The 19,946-nt window shown below is 42.4% G+C and overlaps 1 protein-coding gene across 1 annotated transcript in view; it reads left to right on the top strand.

Moving 5' to 3' along the window:
* NT5DC1 (5'-nucleotidase domain containing 1) overlaps positions 1 to 19,946 on the top strand; it is a 149,127-nt gene that overhangs the window by 82,176 nt on the left and 47,005 nt on the right. The window contains exons 9-11 of the mRNA XM_079971614.1: positions 10,492 to 10,610; positions 11,455 to 11,613; positions 16,792 to 16,960. Of these exons, the coding sequence (XP_079827740.1) occupies positions 10,492 to 10,610; positions 11,455 to 11,613; positions 16,792 to 16,960 (447 nt within the window). The remainder of the gene's footprint in view (positions 1 to 10,491; positions 10,611 to 11,454; positions 11,614 to 16,791; positions 16,961 to 19,946) is intronic.

Genomic DNA, 19,946 nt, shown 5'->3' with positions numbered 1-19,946 from the left:
TTCCAGTAGCAGGCTGGGCTTTTTCTAGCCACCAGCATATTCCCAGGATTTGCAAGGCTGAGAAGTATCTGCAAGGGAGTATGTTGTGGATAAAGTGTACAGGGTGTGTAGGGAACTGAGCTTGCTGATAAAGCCCCTTTTCAATTTTTCTGGTCTCTGTTCTAGTTCTTTTCTTTTCAGAGGTTGAGGAATTTACTCTCATCATTTGCCAGCCTTCCATATTCTATTGCACAATGGACTCTTTTTAGCTTCATTTTGTTCCAGTTTATTTTTATTTTGCTATTTATTTAGTTATTAATTTTTTATACTGCCCTTCGTCCAAGGATCACAGGACTGTTTAAAATATGAAAACACAAACATACATAACATAGTAACAAACAAAAACAATAACCCTTCACACACACACACACAGTTTAAAAGGCCATAAATTGTTTGATGTTAAAAAGCAATCTTGAAGATGTAAGTTCCTATGCTTAGTAACAAATAATTGGTTTTTAAAATTAGAAGCCATATAATTCTGGTGGACTATTGTTTGTCACTACTGGGAAAACCATAGCTTTAACTATACGGACCTTTGTTGGCAAGGTGATGTCTACATCACCTTGCCAACAAAGGTCCGTATAGTTAAAGCTATGGTTTTCCCAGTAGTGATGTATGGAAGTGAGAGCTGGACCATAAAGAAGGCTGATCGCCGAAGAATTGATGCTTTTGAATTATGGTGCTGGAGGAGACTCTTGAGAGTCCCATGGACTGCAAGAAGATCAAACCTCTCCATTCTGAAGGAAATCAGCCCTGAGTGCTCACTGGAAGGACAGATTGTGAAGCTGAGGCTCCAGTACTTTGGCCACCTCATGAGAAGAGAAGACTCCCTGGAGAAGACCCTGATGTTGGGAAAGATGGAGGGCACAAGGAGAAGGGGGCGACAGAGGACGAGATGGTTGGATAGTGTTTTCGAGGTTACCAGCATGAGTCTGACCAAGCTGCGGGGGGCAGTGGAGGACAGGAGTGCCTGGCGTTCTCTGGTCCATGGGGTCACGAAGAGTCGGACACGACTAAACGACTAAACAACAACAACAAATTGTTTGTCAACCTCCAAAGTAATAAGGAAAACTGACCTCTGGGTGGGTCACTGAGTATCCATCTGTAGAACTTGAAAAGGCAGCTGCTTTACATTTTTGTATTATATTCAGGGCCTAAGATCCCCATTCAGAAATCTAAACACTGAAAGTACTGGGCAAAGCTTCCACCGTAAAGACACAGGGAACCTGTCCATCTGCTCTGCTTTGATATTAAATGCTGCATTTGGCATTAAAGCGATATGGAAGCTATGCAAAATCCATTTCAAAGGAAACCAGTGCTGCTTCCTCCAGAGAGTAGACAGACATAATATTCCTTTTGTTGAGGGTTGAAAAGGTTTTCAGCGCATCCGGCCAAATGCACCTAAAATAAATGTTCCACTGCGGAAATAATGGACTTCCCAGTTGAAGATGCTGCACTATCAAATATCCATTTTAATAAATTTCAGGATTTGTTTAGAAATCAGATTACATTAGTGTTAGTAACAAAGTGTACTGTGTTAATGAATGAATGTGAACTCTTCAGCAGCTCCAATTCTAGTGCCACCTAAACATAATACTTTCAAACCTTTTAGTACCGTAGGGCAACCTAATTATATCTATATCTATCTATCTTTTTATCTATCATCTATCTACCTCTCTATCTCTATTGAATGGGAAATCAGATCAAGGCTCTGTGGAAAGCAGTTTATTCCTTTCCCCCATGCCATAAGCCTAATTTAAAAAACCCTTCCCAGAACTGCTACAGTGGTACCTCGGGTTAAGTACTTAATTCATTCCGGAGGTCCGTACTTAACCTGAAACTGTTCTTAACCTGAAGTACCACTTTAGCTAAGGGGGCCTCCTGCTGCTGCCGCACCGCCAGAGCACGATTTCTGTTCTCATCCTGAAGCAAAGTTCTTAATTGAAGCACTATTTCTGGGTTAGTGGAGTCTGTAACCTGAAGCGTATGTAACCTGAAGCATATGTAGCCCGAGGTACCACTGTATTTGCTATTGAAGGAAATTATTAATAGGGCCATGGGAAATAGCTGGTTTGGGGGATGCAATTTTTGTGTGGCCATAAGAACATAGCATGAGGAGAGTTTGCGCCCCCCCCCTCATACACGCACAACTTGCACTGCAGTCTTGATACTTGATTCCCATGCCTGCTGTTTTGCCTGTGTTTTGTTTTCAGTACACTTAAAATGTATCCATGCATTTAGCATAATGTATCACTTGCTCCAAATATATACATAGAGCAAACCGAGGTTTGTTGCTCTGTCGTATTTGATACGATCTTTAGCAAATCCTTGGCGTGTGTGTCTGCGTGCAGAATAGTTACGTGACTGGGAAGGTAGCTAATGACATCATCTGCTTCCTACCAAAGTGGTTGGCAATGGGAAGGTTGTGTCAAAATGAACAGATTTAGTAGTATGCTGAAAAATATGCTTAAGATTTGCCAGTCAGCCCAAACTGCTTATTATAGAAGTACGGCAGGAAATGATTATTTATTTATGTTGTTGTTGTTTTTAAAAACCCTAATGGATATGGAAAAAATAGTATGTGAGGTGATAGTGAGGACACATTCTTTCACTAAAAAATAAAAAAAATTATGAGGACAAAATTTGATAGCATTTGGGAACTCCTTTTTTTTTTTTTTTTTTTGAAAGAAGCAAGTCTTCCCCCCTGCTTTCCTTATTGCAGTTTACTGTAAAAATTAGATGATGTGTCATAGTTCCTAAAACACAATTACATCATTTTTACAGCTAGTAGTGGGATTTGTGAAACGGGACTTGGAGCAATTAATGAGAGAACTAAAAATGAAGGGTTTTGCGTACTACATTCCTTGCAGATTCAAGCTTGGCAGCAACTGCCAAAAAGCTTCCTTTAGACATAGTTTCCATGCAGCTATGCATGCTGGTTTTCATTAAAAGCTTCACTGTTCATTTGTGTGTTCTTTAAAAAAAGAAGCTCAGGTTGTTGGGTTGTTGTTTTTTACTAGGGTTAGTCCTTAAAATAAACTGTTTTTCACAGGAAACACATTCTGCTTTTTATTACCATTAATATCAAGTCAGTTATTTTAAGCATGTTATAATTAGTTCTAAGACTTTCTGGTGATTAATGTAACCCGTAAGACAGACAGAGCATCATATTTAAGCAATGATCTAAGTATAGGGATTAGGAAAGGTTAAACTGTTGCCTATAACTCACAGTGGTTGTCTTCTATACTAGTCTACTGAGGAACAACGCCGAACTGATTTTGACTGAACCCACAGTTAACCTGTAGTGTGTAGACTGATAATAATAATAATAATAATTTTTTATTTATACCCCGCCCTCCCCAGCCAAGGCCGGGCTCAGAGCAGCTTACAAGCAATAATAAAAACAAGATGAATGGTTACAAACTTAAAAACAAAAATAAAATACAACATTAAAATAATGGAACATTAAAATATTAAAATGTAGCCTCATCGCAGGAGGAGAAAGGAAAAAAAAAAAAAGAGGGAGGGATGGAGGGAATCAAATTGGCTCCAAGCCAAAGGCCAGGCGGAACAACTCTGTCTTACAGGCCCTGCGGAAAGAAATCAGATCCTGCAGGGCCCTGGTCTCATGAGGCAGAGCGTTCCACCAGGCTGGAGCCAGAGTTGAAAAGGCCCTGGCTCTGGTCGAAGCCAATCTAACTTCCTTAGGGCCTGGGACCACTTGGGTGTTGTTATTTATGGACCTTGAGGCTCTCCGTGGGACATACCAGGAGAGGCGGTCCTGTAGGTACGAGGGTCCTAGGCCGTGAAGGGCTTTAAAGGTCAAAAGCAGCACCTTAAATCTGACCCTGTACTCCACCGGGAGCCAGTGCAGCTTGAAAAGCACTGGGTGAATATGCTCCCATGGCAGAGACCCCGTGAGGAGCCTCGCTGCAGCATTCTGCACCAGCTGGAGTTTCTGGGACAGCTTCAAGGGCAGCCCCGCGTAGAGCGAATTACAGTAGTCAAGCCTGGAGATAACCGTCGCATGAATCACTGTGGCCAAATCAGGGTGGGAAAGGTAAGGGACCAACTGCTTAATGCGGCGAAGGTGGAAAAATGTCGCCTTGGCTGTTGCTGTAACCTGCGCCTCCATGGAAAGGAAGGCGTCAAGGATTACACCCAAACTCTTAACGGAAGGCAATGGCACTAATTGGGCCCCCGCAAGAGAAGGGAGTTGGTCCCTCATCCCCATGCCATCCCGACCTAGCCATAGGACCTCTGTCTTCGAAGGATTTAGTTTCAATCGGCTCCCACGAAACCATCCAGCCACAGCTTCCAAGCATCTGGTCAGTGTGTTCGGGGTCGAGTCGGTGTGGTCATCCATCAGCAGATAGAGCTGAGTGTCATCAGCATATTGGTGACAGCCCAGCCCAAAGCTCCGGATAATCTGGGCAAGGGGGCGCATAAAGATGTTAAAAAGCATTGGGGAGAGAATTGCGCCCTGCGGCACTCCACACACCAAGGAGTGGCGCGACGACATTTCCCTCCCTAGTGCCACCCTCTGTCCCCGACCAGAGATAAAAGAGCACAACCAGTTACGGGCTATGCCCTATATCCCCACGTCTGCGAGGCGGTGGTCCAGAAGATCATGATCGACTATGTCAAAGGCTGCTGACAAATCTAAAAGGATCAGCAGTCCTGACCCGCCTCGATCCAGTTGTCTACGAAGATCATCTGTTAGGGCAACCAGAGCCGTCTCCGTCCCAAAACCAGGACGGAAACCGGACTGAAATGGATCTAATGCCGATGTTTCTTCCAGAAACCTACCAAGCTGTTCAGCAACCGCTCTCTCAATTACCTTACCCAGGTATAGAAGATTTGAAACTGGGCGGTAATTGGATAGGTCTAAGGGATCTAATAGGGACACAGGTGGCGCTGTGGGTTAAAGCCTCAGCGCCTAGGGCTTGCCGATTGAAAGGTCGGCGGTTCGAATCCCTGCGGCGGGGTGCGCTCCCGCTGCTCGGTCCCAGCGCCTGCCAACCTAGCAGTTCGAAAGCACCTCCGGGTGCAAGTAGATAAATAGGGACCGCTTACCAGCGGGAAGGTAAACGGCGTTTCTGTGTGTGGCTCTGGCTCGCCAGATGCAGCTTTGTCACGCTGGCCACGTGACCCGGAAGTGTCTCCGGACAGCGCTGGCCCCTGGCCTCTTAAGTGAGATGGGCGCACAACCCCAGAGTCTGTCAAGACTGGCCCGTACGGGCAGGGGTACCTTTACCTTTTTAAGGGATCTAATGAAGTTTTTTTTAAGAGTGGACACACCACTGCTTCCTTCAGTTCCCCTGGGAATGTCCCCGTGTCAAGGGACAAATTGATAATTTCAACCAGGGGGGTCCGCACAATAATAATAATAATAGTTCAGACTAAAATAAGTTTGTAAAATGTGAGAAAGAATTCATTCTGCAAAGCAAGGTAGCTAAATTATTAATCTGTTGAGTGATATTCATACCATTGGGTTGGATCCAGGCTTAATAATGCTTAGACTAGACCCAGTGTACTCATGATTCAACCCTTATTCTAGATCAGGCATCCCCAAACTCGGACCTCCAGCTGTTTTGGGACTACAACTCCCATCATCCCTAGCTAACAGGACTAGTGGTCAGGGATGATGGGAATTGTAGTCCCAATACATCTGGAGAGCCGAGTTTGGGGATGCCTGTTCTCAACTGTCATATTCAATTAGTCATCCAAGCTATGTGAAAAGAGGAAGTTACTATTAAATCCGTTCAGTTTCACATCTTCACTGACAGCCACACTTTGAGCTTTGTTTCGGTATGGGATGTGGAGCCTGTGGCCCTCCAGATACTGTTTGAATCCCAACTCTTATCAGCCCTATCCAGCACTGCCAATGGTCAGGGATGATGTGAATTGTTGTCTAGTCTAGAAGGCCACAAGGTTCTACAACCCTTGTTTTCACATTCATACATAGTGTTAACCATAGTTAAAGAAGGTAGGCATTGTGTTAAGCATTACGTCTGCACAGGGCCACAAAGTTTACACCAAATAGTTTTCTATTTCTGCCTTTCTCCCCTGTGGATGTGCCCACGCAAAGTTGTCAGTGCATACATGGGTAGCTTTTTCCGGGTACCAGCTTGTGCTCCTTTGTAGAAACTTGAGCTATTTCACTTTTATGCCTCTGAAATCGACCTCATGTTTCCTAGCAACTCTAGCAGGTGGTACTTGATGGCATGTATTTGGGCTGTGTGCTGCCCCCACCCCTCAAATGCTACTTCCCTGTGCACCATGAGTTCTGTTAACCAGATGTCTGTTGTGGGCATGTGCATGGGTATTTGTTTACCTGTGGACATGCATCTTTTTTTAAAAAAAGGTTTTTATTCTTTCGAAATACAAGTTTTTCAACATACTAGACTTGCACAAAATACTGGGGAGCAGGAGGAGGAGGAGGAGGAGGAGGAGGAGGAGGAGGAGGAGGAGGAGGAAGAAGAAGAAGAAGAAGAGGAGGAGGAGGAAGAAGAAGAAGAAGAAGAAGAAGAAGAAGAAGAAGAAGAAGAAGAAGGAGGAGGAGGAGAAGATACTGTTTGCTACATATTATAGGGCTGAAATATATTGCTGTATTTCTTTGGGCATAAATTTAGTGCTTTTACATCCTGTTGATTTCACTTGGAAATGTTCCTTTTCCACCAGGCCTTTGGCTGATTAATATTCTACAGCCTTTTAAATGTGTCTGTGGGAAGGGGAGGTTATTGTTTTGCTGCATCATTTCATTTTATTTATTTTCATGTTTTTATCCTGTATTTTATAATGTGAACCGCACTATGTTATGATAAAGGGTGGTATATAAATCTAATAAATAAAATAAAAAACTAAAAACTAAAATAAAATAATTTATTATTTGTACCCCGCCCATCTGGCTGGGTTTCCCCAGCCACTCTGGGTGGCTTCCAACAAAGATTAAAATACATTAAAATGTCACACATTAAAAACTTTCCTAAACAGGGCTGCCTTCAGATGTCTTCTAAATGTCAGGTAGTTGTTTATCGCTTTGACATCTGATGGGAGGGCATTCCACAGGGCGGGTACCACTACCGAGAAGGCCCTCTGCCTGGTTCCCTGTAGCTTTGCTTCTCGCAGTGAGGGAAACGCTAGAAGGTCCTCGGTGCTGGAACTCAGTGTCCGGGCAGAATGATGCAGGTGGAAACGCTCCTTTAGGTATACTGGGCTGAGGCCATTTAGGGCTTTAAAGGTCAGCACCAACACTTTGAATTGTGCTTGGAAACGTTATGTGGTCTCGGCGGCCGCTCCCAGTCAACAGTCTAGCTGCCACATTCTGGATTAGTTGTAGTTTCGGGTCACCTTCAAAGGTAGCCCCACATAGAGCGCATTACAGCAGTCCAAGCAAGAGATAACTAGAGCATGCACCACTCTGGCGAGACAGTCCGCGGGCAGGTAGGGTATCATCCTGCGTACCAGTTGGAGCTGATAAACAGCTGCCCTGGACACAGAATTGACCTGTGCCTCCATGGACAGCTGGAAGTCCAAAATGACTCCCAGGCTGCGCACCTGGTCCTTCAGGGGCACAGTTATCCTATTCAGGACCAGAGAGTCCTCTACACCAGCTCACCCCCTGTCCCCCCAAGAACAGTACTTCTGTCTTGTCAGAATTCAACCTCAGTCCATTAGCCTCAATCCATTAACCACCATCCAGAAGGAGGAGGAGGAGGAGGAGGAGGAGGAGGAGGAGTGTCTGCAGGCCAGAAAACATAAAGGCTGTTATGCGTGTGCATGCGGGTATTAGTTTGCCTGTGCATGAACATCTTTAATTCTCTTTTTGAAATATAAGTTTTTTATCTACAAGATTTGCACATAAGAGCAGTCAAAAGTTTCTGGTGCCAGTATTCTAAAAGTCCTAGGTTGTATAGAAACTAATGAATATAACTGCGGGCTTTTACAGATGGTCACTGTGATTTGGCATGGGCAGGAGGACAAATCAGCATTTTTAGGAATTGTTTTATTATAAAACCTTTGAAGAAACTGCATATAATAACATTCTATTTTTATGGACATGCCATCCTTTTGAAATATGAGGTTTATCTGTCTGCTCTGCTATCTTAACAATATAACAACATAACAATAGCAAGGCAACAATTGTCTTTCTTATTAACTTTGATGAACTTTGTTGTTTCCTACAACAAAGTGTTTTAAAATAGAATTATATTAATAGAACAAAGAAGAACCATCAGAAGGAACCAATGCTTTTGAACCAAACTAAGAAATAAACCAAGAAATGATGAGTTAAGAATAATACAACTTTCTTTGGCCGTATTGCTGATGATTTGCTAATGCGAAAAAGCACAAAAGGAAAACAGTCTTTCTGCATGAATAAACGACAAAAAAGCATCTGTTCTAACTTTGAATTTCCTTTCTTTTTGTCCAAGTTATGAAACATCTCAAATAAATATTTTGTCTGCAAGTAATATTTTATCATTAAAAAAAATGCTACTGTGTAAATGAATTCTTAGTTGAACCCACTTTTGGCCACTCTTGTGAAAGCATTAACACAGACCACATGTTGGAAACCTGGCATGCCCCTGAAGGGAATTGAAACCATTTCATTTTTTCTTCCTTGTACACAGTGTAAATGTGAAAGTGCTTGTGAAGCAGATTGTTAAGACAAGAAGGGAGATCATCTACCTATTGCCTGGTGGAATGGATTCTGTGCCAGGGTATACTTTGTGTGAATAAGAACTTGATAGTGCATTCCTACATGTGTATATGCAGAAATTGCTCCCAGTTAATTCCTTGAGATTTACTTCTAGGCAGGTGCGTATACGATTGCAGCCTGAATTTGTGCTTTTAGTTTAGCGTTTGTATTGCTAAGCCAGAAGCATAGAAAGTAGTCTGACAAAAGCTGAAACACATGATTCCCCACCTAGAGTACAACTGTGCAGTTTATAGAACCTGCACAGATCCCTCATCTGCCAAATATCTTCAAACCCCTGTTATTCTTGGCTCCATATCTGACACATCTCAGGCCTGTTCTATGGATGTGCTCTTGGGAGAGCATCTACCTACAGACTTATATTGTAAAATACACAATACAAAAATGAGGCTGCCACTCACGGCAAGTTGCAGCTTGCAGCATTGTTACCTGAAAAAATAAAGTGTTTGGAAGCATTCTTAACATGAATGGTTTCTAGTCATGTGTATCTGTTAGCTCCACAGAGTGGCCTACCTTATAATTTTGTCATTATAATGAGCAGATAACATCTGAGTGATAATTCTCTATTAATGCATTGTTTAAACCTGGTGCCCCTTTGGGGTGAGCTATGTGAAGCTGCAGCATGTGGGAAGAAGGGCCCTTATTGTCCTAGTAGGCCGCTACTTGATTCTTCCCCTCCAGCCAGTCTTTTAGTTCCTCCTGGCGTGGCTCCATGGGTCTCTCTCCATTGCCTGTTAGTCTGCACATCTGCCCTCCAGGCTCTCTGACTGCCCTGCTGCCTTCCCATTCTGCCCTTCTCTTTATCCCCACATCTTGTCAGTCCTTCTAGTCCATTTTGCCACTGCTTTGACTAACTGGACATGAACCTGCTACAACCTAGCTAGTCCTTTCATTGCTCCAACCTGGCAATAGTCCCAGTCATGCTATTGCCTTTCATCTTTTTCTCTTCATGTGTGCACTTGCTGTAACCCAGTACTAAGCTCTTGCATGATGTTTTGTACAGAACAAAATACAAATAACTACCATGTAGAGTTTATCCTCTTTCAAAGAAAGAAAGAAAGAAAGAAAGAAAGAAAGAAAGAAAGAAAGAAAGAAAAACTACTGGTTCCTCCACTGACCAATCTTCATGTAACATCACAAGCTTCTGCATGAGCTATTTACATTTTTGGAAAATACCATCATACAGCAGTCCTTATTTTGTTTTCAATGAAGAATCTTTTAAAAGGCTCAAGCAGAATGAAGGGTCTCTCTGAGATAAATTGCACAATCAGTCAAGTTGCTGAGGTTGTTGGCAGTGGTGGAGCTACCTGCTCTGGCACCAGGAGCGGCGTACATCCAGGGGCATGGCTGGCGTGTGCCCCAGGGGGCATGGCGCACGTTGGAGGGGTGTTCAGCAAGCGGTGCATGTCCCAGGGTGTGAGTGGCGAGTGTCCCGGGGGTGTGCAGCAAGCACCAAGTGTCCTGGGGGGCAAGGGCAGCCGCAGTGTCACCCTCCCGGAATGACACCTGGGGTGGGCCGCTCCCCTCGCCCCCACCTTCGTCCGCCAGTGGTTGTTGGTGACTCACAACAACGGGAAGCAATGAGGAAAGGCATTGTGTTGGTTATGATGTAGAAATCACTCAATAATAGTCCCAAAGCTATGCCTGGTCAACGTTTCTCTGTAGCAGTTGTTCCAGAAGAGTGGTTGGTTTCATTGTGTCTTTGCTAAAAGGGGTAAATTTTGTTCCTTCAGAGAATGACGAGGAACAAGAGGCCCTCTTATCCTTGGACAAACCTGGCTGGTACTCCCAAGGTAATGCAACCCATTTGTATGAGTTGCTGAAGAAGATGACTGGCAAACTAGAACCAAAGGTATTTAGAAAAACGAAGATTAAGTAAAATAACAGGCCATCATTTTGTGCAGCTGCTTTCTCAACATCAGCCTGAATTCAGTGTATTAGTGCAACTGATCAACTTTTCAGAGGCAGCAGAGTTGATAACTTACAACAGTGGTAGCAGTGTAATATATGAAGAAAATTTTACCATAGATCTTGACTCTGCCATAGATTATCAGGCTTTATTCTAAATATTTGTGCTAACTAGCAATACAGCAATATTTGTGGCCAGGTAAAAAACAACCCAGAGACATGTGTGACATTCAACTTAAATAACCTTTGAAAACAAGCTTGCTTTTTTCCCCCCTTGTGAGTGAAACTGGGGAATGTTTTATATCAAACCTTTAAACTTTGGTGGGCCAAAGAAAATTGCCTTTCAGACTGCATGCTGACCATCTGCAAGATTAGCTGGTAGCATGATATGACAATTAACAGTGTTTGTTCTTTATTCTGTATTTTTCTTGGACTTTAATTGCATAAAATCTCTACAAAGGGCATGTAAAGAGGAAAACCTGGGATTGATGTGACTCGTTTTTCCAATAAAAGTTCACATATAAGCTTCCCTTATCCTAATTTAGTGACTAATTTCCCTCTGCCTGATGCTCCAGAAATGCCAGTAGCCATTGCCAACCTCTCCTGTCCCATGTAGAGGCCACCTCATAACAATCTACTGTAGTTTTGCGGTGGGAATGGGAGGAGGGTGGAGAGAAATATCTATTGCACTTCAATGCCTTTTATTTGGTTGTTTTGGAACTCTTTTGTGCTTCATTGTGCCTTTTCACTGCATGTAGAATGCAACTGTCTTGCTGCTTCACTTTCAGGTTGTTTACTTTGGGGACAGCATGCACTCAGATATTTTGTCAGCCCATCACTATAGTAACTGGGAGACTGTCCTCATCTTAGAGGAGCTTCAAGAGGACCCTTCTATGGTGCCTACAGAGACAGAGTCTGAACCCTTGGAGAAGAAAGGAAAGTATGAGGTAAGGATGCTAAATATCCAGGTTCCATGTAATCCCAGTCCCACCTATGTTAAATTCAAAACATCATAACTTTATGATCTGTGCATGCATTCAGATATAAGTACAGCAGAATTCTGTGACAATATTAAACTTAGGTAGGTAGCCGTGTTGGTCTTACGCAGTCGAAATAATTTTAATTTTAAAAAAATAAATAAATAGCCTAGTAGCACCTTAGAGACCAACTCAGTTTGTTCTTCACGCATTGCACTCATTTCACACGCTAGCAAGGTTATGCTTAAAATTCTACAAGGAAGGCTCAAGCAGTATGTGGATCGAGAACTCCCAGAAGTGCAAGCTGGATTTAGAAGAGGCAGAAGAACCAGAGACCAAATTGCAAACATGCGCTGGATTATGGAGAAAGCTAGAGAGTTCCAGAAAGACATCTACTTCTGCTTCATTGACTATGCAAAAGCCTTTGACTGTGTCGACCACAGCAAACTATAGCAAGTTCTTAAAGAAATGGGAGTGCCTGATCACCTCATCTGTCTCCTGAGAAATCTCTATGTTGGACAAGAAGCTACAGTTAGAACTGGATATGGAACAACTGATTGGTTCAAAATTGGGAAAGGAGTACGACAAGGCTGTATATTGTCTCCCTTCTTATTTAACTTATATGCAGAATTCATCATGCGAAAGGCTGGGCTGGATGAATCCCTAGCCAGAATTAAGATTGCCGGAAGAAATATCAACAACCTCAGATATGCAAATGACGCAATCTTGATGGCAGAAAGTGAGGAGGAATTAAAGAACCTTTTAATGAGGGTGAAAGAGGAGAGCGCAAAATATGGTTTGAAGCTCAACATCAAAAAAACAAAGGTCATGGCTACTGGTCCCATCACCTCCTGGCAAATAGAAGGGGAAGAAATGGAGGCAGTGAGAGATTTTACTTTCTTGGGCTCCATGATCACTGTAGATGGTGACAGCAGCCACGAAATTAAAAGACGCCTGCTTCTTGGGAGAAAAGCAATGACAAACCTAGACAGCATCTTAAAAAGCAGAGACATCACCTTGCCAACAAAGGTCCGTATAGTAAAAGCTATGGTTTCCCCAGTAGTGATGTATGGAAGTGAGAGCTGGACCATAAAGAAGGCTGATCGCCGAAGAATTGATGCTTTTGAATTATGGTGCTGGAGGAGGCTCTTGAGAGTCCCATGGACTGCAAGAAGATCAAACCTATCCTTAAGGAAATCAGCCCTGAGTGCTCACTGGGACGACATATCGTGAAGCTGAGGCTCCAATACTTTGGCCACCTCATGAGAAGAGAAGACTCCCTGGAAAAGACCCTGATGTTGGGAAAGATGGAGGGCACAAGGAGAAGGGGATGACAGAGGACGAGATGGTTGGACAGTGTTCGTGAAGCTACCAGCATGAGTTTGACCAAATTGCGGGAGGCAGTGGAAGACAGGAGTGCCTGGCGTGCTCTGGTCCATGGGGTCACGAAGAGTCGGACACAACTAAATGACTAAACAACAACAACAACAACAACAACAACAACAAGGTGCTACTAGACTTTTATTTTTTTATTTTTTTAGTATTAAACTTCTTATCTAGAAATACTTTGAAGACTAATTCAGCAAGATTAGTTGTGACAGAATGTCAATAGGAATGTGCCTAAAAATGCACATTCCAAAGCACATCCCACTTAAAACAACGCAATGCATGTTGGTGGTGTCTGTGATCAGTTGTGCTTTCATACGTGTTTGGATATGCATCAGATTTATGCATTTTACATACATATCTCCTTATCTCCTTTAGCTGAAAACCCATGTTTCAGCTCAAAAACATTTATTTGGCCAGAAATGATAACCCCCAGTACAAATTACTACTTTCCCCATTTTCTTTGTTTTTGTCGATCACTGCTACATTTATAGTTTATTAATCTTCACCAAGAAAAGAATCCCGTTGTTTTTCCTCTTGATCGTTATTAAATCTGTCAATATATTCACCTTCACTGGGTGCACAATCCACCAGGAAATTCTATTAGAGAAGCTGTATGGCAATTAACTAGAAACGAAGTATCTGTAGGGTCCCTTTGGGGACGGAAGGCACTCTGATCCAGTAGAGTGTTTTATCAGCAGAACAGGAGGAGAGGTGATTTTCGCCATTCCCCTTCTCCCGGCAGGTCAACATGCCTCCCTTCAAATCTGCTCCAGAGGATTGTGGGACACCTTGGAACAGCATGAGAGGGAGAGGGGGTGTGGATAAAAATGAGAAACAGCTTCCATTATGCTGATGGAAGCCTTTTGCCAGCAGAGGGCCACTGCTGGAAAGAACCCTGGAGTTTTCATTTCAATGGAATTTGTGTATAACAATTCCCTGGTGGGCTGCCAAGAAGTTGCCATCATTAATCTGAAGTATGAGCAGAAAAACAATGTTCTTCATTAGGAACACAGGAAGCTTCTATCAAGATAGACCCTTAGCCCATTTAGCTCAGTATTGTCCACACTGACCAGCAGTAGCTCTCCTGGGAGTCAGGAAGGAGTTTCTCCCAGGCATACCAGGAGAGACGAAGGATTAAATTTAGGCCTTTGTGCATGCGAAGCTGATGCACTTCCTCTGAGCAACAGTCGTCACCCAGTATGGGATGTTGCGTTGACCATACTTGCAAGCACAAATAAGCACTAATCAGAATAATAGAATTGTAGATTTGGGACCTCAAGGGTCACCTAGTTCAACTCCCGGCAATGCACAAATCTTTTGCCCAACATGGGGATCGAAACCATGACCCAGTACATATGCCCCTATATAGTGACAGTAAAATGCAAAGGAAACCATTTTAAAAAGTTTTTCTGTTGTTGATCTGTTACAAGAATCTTAATGATTTAAGATGCAAAGGGCATGAATAAGGAGACAGTGTGGTTCCTACTCATCCATTAATTTTACTGAATGGCCTTGAGTCTATTCCCTTGACCTTGGTTCTTCATCTATAAGTTAGGGATAATTACATACCTCATCTTATATTACAATAAACAAAATAAAAGATTATGAAGCTCTTGATACATTGAAAGTGCTACTAAATTGTGAGTGATGGTAATAATAGTAATACTATTAATAATAATAACACTATTTGCCTTTTGTGTCATGCAGGTTTTTTTGTTTTTGAATAGCGTAGAATAGCGCATCAAAGTCAGAAGAGGGAGGAAATGTGTTGAAATGGCAGTTTCCTTCCTGTGTTTGGCAAACCCAGGGGAAAAGACAAATACACCCTTTAAAAAAGAAATTTATTCCCCAGCTGTACACTGCAACCAAAACCCCACAAAAATCAAAATAAGAGGTTCTTCATGTAGGTCAGGCTGCTAACACTTTTTAAAAACTGCACGTGTATTCATATTTTCAGAATACTCAGAACAAATGTTACCACCAGGGAGAGGGGTTTTCTCCTGTGCCTTCATGACGGTGTTGGTAGTTGCTTCTAACCATACAAAGGGAGGGGTGGCAGTTTTAGGAATCCTGCATGTGCTCCAAGGGAATTAGTTTGGTATCCATTTCCTGGATTTTGCACTCTAATCTCTGTCTTGCATGGTCTGTCCTTAAAGACCTTTAGTTCAGCCAGGCAGCTTCTGTAATTACCCCAGAGGCTTGTGTTGAATTCCTATATCTACCACCAGTGACAGCAAGCAAGCAGAGGAGAAGCCAATTGGGTTGATCAAAGGGTTCTGAGCTGAGTGGGGCTAGGATAGGTCAGGGGTGTTAGTTCATTATACTCCTTTTCACAGGAGAGCAGCCCATAACAGTTATATCCCTGCAACGGAATATACCAATTAGCAAGACCAATTAGCAAAGGGATTTCCTTTTGTCTCCTATACACAGTTTTGGGGTTATTTTAAAATTATCCCAATCAGCCTCCCCTGTTTAATCTTGAGTGAGGGAAGTACAAAAATCAGCCAGTGGAAGTGTCAGGCAGAAACAGCTGGTGTCGCATTTGATTATGATGCTCCCAATTTTCATTTACTTAAAATATTAATATCTCGCCTTTCAGAGTAACTTACTTTGAGGCAGCTTCTAATGAAATATTGACATACAACTGAAACTCTAATAACCAGTCATTAATAAGACAAGAAGAAAACCACTAAAATGTAACCAAATGCAACAACAAAAGCAGACCAGTAATTACACACCTACACATAATTTTAGAAGAAAGCCACCCCATCCCCCAAAAAGTGAAATTTTGGTCTTTACAGATACATGCAGTGTGATGGTCTGGCAGAATCCAGTTTTCAAATAGCTCCAAAGCTGTGGGGGTTCTGCAGGGGGGTCGGGACCCTTTGCCTCATAGCCACCAATGCTGTTCGACTTTATGATATAGCCTGATCTGCCTGAAGCCTAAAATTTTATAACTGCCTCAGTACTCTCACCTTGATGTATATGACTAGACTCCCTGCACATATTTCTGCACTTCGCTCACAATTATCTAACCTAGAAAAATGTGAAGTAGGTAAATAGATTAACTACTGTCTGGAAGGTCCAGTGCGGGCTGTGGTAAGTTCCATGTGTGCAGGAACTTCTCTTCTATGAAAAAACTCTGACCATGGAACTCTCTGACCAAGGGAACAGAATGCTCTCCTGCATGGAAGGTGTGGGTGGTGCTAAGCCGTATCAGTAATCATTTTACAGAAACTACTGGTTCAGATACATTCTGTGAGCTTTCAGTTTCCAAGGTGGGGAACCCTGTTCAACCTGAAGGCCACATGTTCATGGCAACTTTTCAAGAGTCACATGCTGGTGGTGGGCAGAGCCAGAGGCAAAAACAGGTGGAACAATAGGTGTGACTCTTACCTTTGTCCAACATGCTATACACTAGCCATGCAAGAGTCAGGGGTTTCTACACCCACACCTGCAAGCTTGGGGATTTAGCCAAAACAAAGTAAATCATCCCCATGGTGATTTCTTTTCTTTTCTTTTAAATTTCCTTGGGTGTTCAGAGAACCAAAGAATTACCACGATGAAGATTTATTAGTTGCATTGCATTCATTTAGCTCAAGGGCTTATGCCCTTGTAATTTGGAGCATTTCTTGTAGCTTCTGCACCAAAGTTGGCAACCACTTCATTTCAGAACAATTTTATACAGAAATTCCATGCATGCATGCATTAGAGCACATGTGTGACTTGTATTTATATCCATGTTTGTTTATGTTTCAGGGACACCATCCAAAAGCTCTTCCTTCTGTTTCTAAACAGTGGGGTTCTTTCTTTGTGGATACCATTTCAGGAAAGGAAGATACAGAGGAAACTTTAGTAACTACGTGGTCCTGCAAATGTGTTAGTGCTTACAGCACCATCACAATCCCAAGTATTGAAGCAATAGCAGGTAAGAATGAATAATCATGAGAGTTATTTCCAGTACTTAAAGGTAAATGTACCCCTGACCATTAAGTCCAGTCGTGGATGACTCTGGGGTTGCGTGCTCATCTCGCTGTATAGGCCGAGGGAGACGGCGTTTGTCTGCAGACAGCTTCTGGGTGATGTGGCCAGCATGACAAAGCCACTTCTGGTTAACCGGAGCAGTGCACGGAAACACCCCTTACCTTCCTGCCGGAGCGATACCTATTTATCTACTTGCACTTTGACATGCTTTCAAACTGCTAGGCTGGCAGGAGCAGGGACCGAGCAACAGGAGCTCACCCTGTTGCGGGGATTCGAACCGCCGACCTTCTGATTGGCAAGCCTTAGGCTCTGTGGTTTAGACCACAGTGACAGTTGCTGCTATAGTACAGAACAACAATGATTCTTTCCCCTTTTGAAGAATAGCTTATAAAAAAATAGGGTGTAGATAAGGTTTTTTTCATTTTTTAAAAAATGTTAAAAGTGACTTCCAAAAGGAAGGACTACCAGCAGTAGAAAATAAAAACATTTTATTTTAATTTACCCCACTTCCAACACAAATTAGAGCTGTTTGCATTCATCTCATGTAGCTTAGATTATACCCCATCTTCTGGGAGTCTTCTTCTTTTTCCTGTGCAATAAAATCAAATCCAGGATAAGACTTCTTAAGTTTAGAAATCAAATTTTGTTCAAACCTAGAAACATAATAAGTCCTGGTTGTCTTCATGATAACTTACCAAACAATCCTGACCATGCTTACTCAGAAGTAGCACTGCAATCTAAGCCCCCTTTCTGCTGGGCACAACAACATAAGAGTAGCCCTGTTGAATCAGCTGAGTGGCCCATCTAGTCACAGTGGCCACCCAAGGAACTTCTGCCAAGGCCCCAAACTGAACCCCTATGTTGCTGTACCAGCTTATAAGAAATAGATTGTAAAGAGATGCTGGTTCAAGAGCTGCCAAAAGAGGAACTGCCCCCAACACACACGAGCTCTTTACCCTGCTAGTTTTATTTGCAAACAACCTCCAAGCTGTTGCAAAAAGCATTTCGATGTTCAGTAAGCACAAGAGGCTGGAGCTGGGCCCCCTTCTGTCTACTGACAAACTTGCAAACCATTAAAACAGATTAATATCACAAGCTGTTCTGTCAAAATTGAATACCCAGAAACAAAACAGTGGTTAGTCAGTCATTCAAGGAAGTAACTCATCAGATAATTATAATCTAATCCAAATGGAAGAGATAACCCAGAAATGTAAATCCTTTATGAGCTGTACTTGGAGCTCCATAGAATATTAAGACCAAGTAATCTCTCTAATCTCCTCAAATAAGAAGGGTTTCTTCGCAAATAATTGTAGCCAAAGACAAAAGCATATTATCCGCCCCGCCCCCCAAGAAATGTCTAGACAAATGCTGTCTCAGATTGACCAATAATAACAAAATATATGTTTTCATTCTGATTACCTGGTACTCTGTCTCTTGAGAAATGGAAGATAAAAAGTAAACTAAGAATGCAGTTTTCCACATGTAAAATTTTAAAAAGTTTCATATTGTTTATGATTTAAACATCAGTTTCACAGGTAAGATGCAAATTGGGAGAATACGTAAAAGTTGCGTTAAAACAAGCAGTAGTGGCTATAACAGTCTCTGAATCCTGAAGGGAGTCAAAGCTCCTTGGCCTTTTCTGAGCATCTTGTGCCCTTTCTTCTCCCCACACAGCATTAGAGTTGGTGCATCCCAAGTTAGGAACCTCAGCTGCCCTTCCCCAGTGAAATGTCAAAAACTTTAAAGCTTGGTTGATACCCCCTGACCAATGGAAGTACTATATAGGTGTTCAGGAGCAGGCAGGTGGCTATTCTCAGGATAGGGAACACCCTTACCTGAAAGAAGCTTGCCTGCCAAAAGAGACAGGACATTTTCCCATTTTTATTTATTTTTATTTAATTTAACTTACTTTTAAAATGCAATTTATTAATTTCTCTTAATTTAATTTGTAATTTAAATCTTTACAGTGCTTCTTTTCATTATCCGTATCCTGCCATTAAAGATTCTTACAAGACACCTCACAAAAAGAATAACAAACAATAAAGATAGACAATTAAAAGACAGTAACATTGTGCTCATCTTAGGCTGGATTTTAGCTGCAGGTTGCAACATTCTAAACTCCCCCCCCCCCCCTGTTTTATTTGTAAGCCATCCTTATAGCCGTGACTAAATGTTTTAAATAAAACAAATATTCAGTGTTATCATGTGGGACTGACTTCCTGGATGGTGGACTCATCCTTGACAACTGTGGCTTGCAGTGGAAGTGTATTCCCCCCAGCCACTTTCCAGAAAAAACAGATCTTAACTGTGGCATTCAAATTGCCAAATGACTCTCCAAGTTCAGGCATGATCATTATGATCAGAAAAAAGTTAATTTGATCAGTATTTTCTTTCAGCAGTGAGCTTCTAGCGTTGGGTCTTCCAAAGACAAGATCGGACGTCTTCCCTGTCATAACAAAATTGAAACACTAGAATTTGCAGTAATAGAACAGCTTTTCTCACCTTTTCTCACCTTTTCTCTAAACTAAAAAGCCCAGTTCTGGCCCCTTGATCGTATATGTGAAATCATGATAGTTTGTCCTATCATGCACACTTGCTCACACTGAATTGTTCTTGCCATTTACTGCCCATTCTCTCAGTTTGCAGAGGTCCTTTTGGAGCCCTTTGCCTGGAAGGTGAGCATACAGTCACCCTTGAAAGTGGTTGAGTGCAGCCCACATGTTGGGGGATCAGTTGTTATTTGCAAGCAGCAATCTTCAGTCCAGTGGGGAATAGTAATACTGATTTAAGTGTAACCAGTCAATGAAAGAAAAGGTATATGGGCAAAACACAGGCAACATTAAAAGAGATTGTGCAGGGAGGGTGGGTGGATGATAATGAACTACTGAGCCCCATCAGTGGAGGCTCTGTAAAAGTGCTTCCATTTAAAC

The sequence above is a fragment of the Podarcis cretensis genome, assembly GCF_951804945.1.
Source record: "Podarcis cretensis genome assembly, chromosome: 3".
NCBI lineage: Eukaryota > Metazoa > Chordata > Lepidosauria > Squamata > Lacertidae > Podarcis > Podarcis cretensis.
Note: the sequence above shows the minus strand (reverse complement) of the source record. Positions and strands in the feature narration are given on the sequence as shown.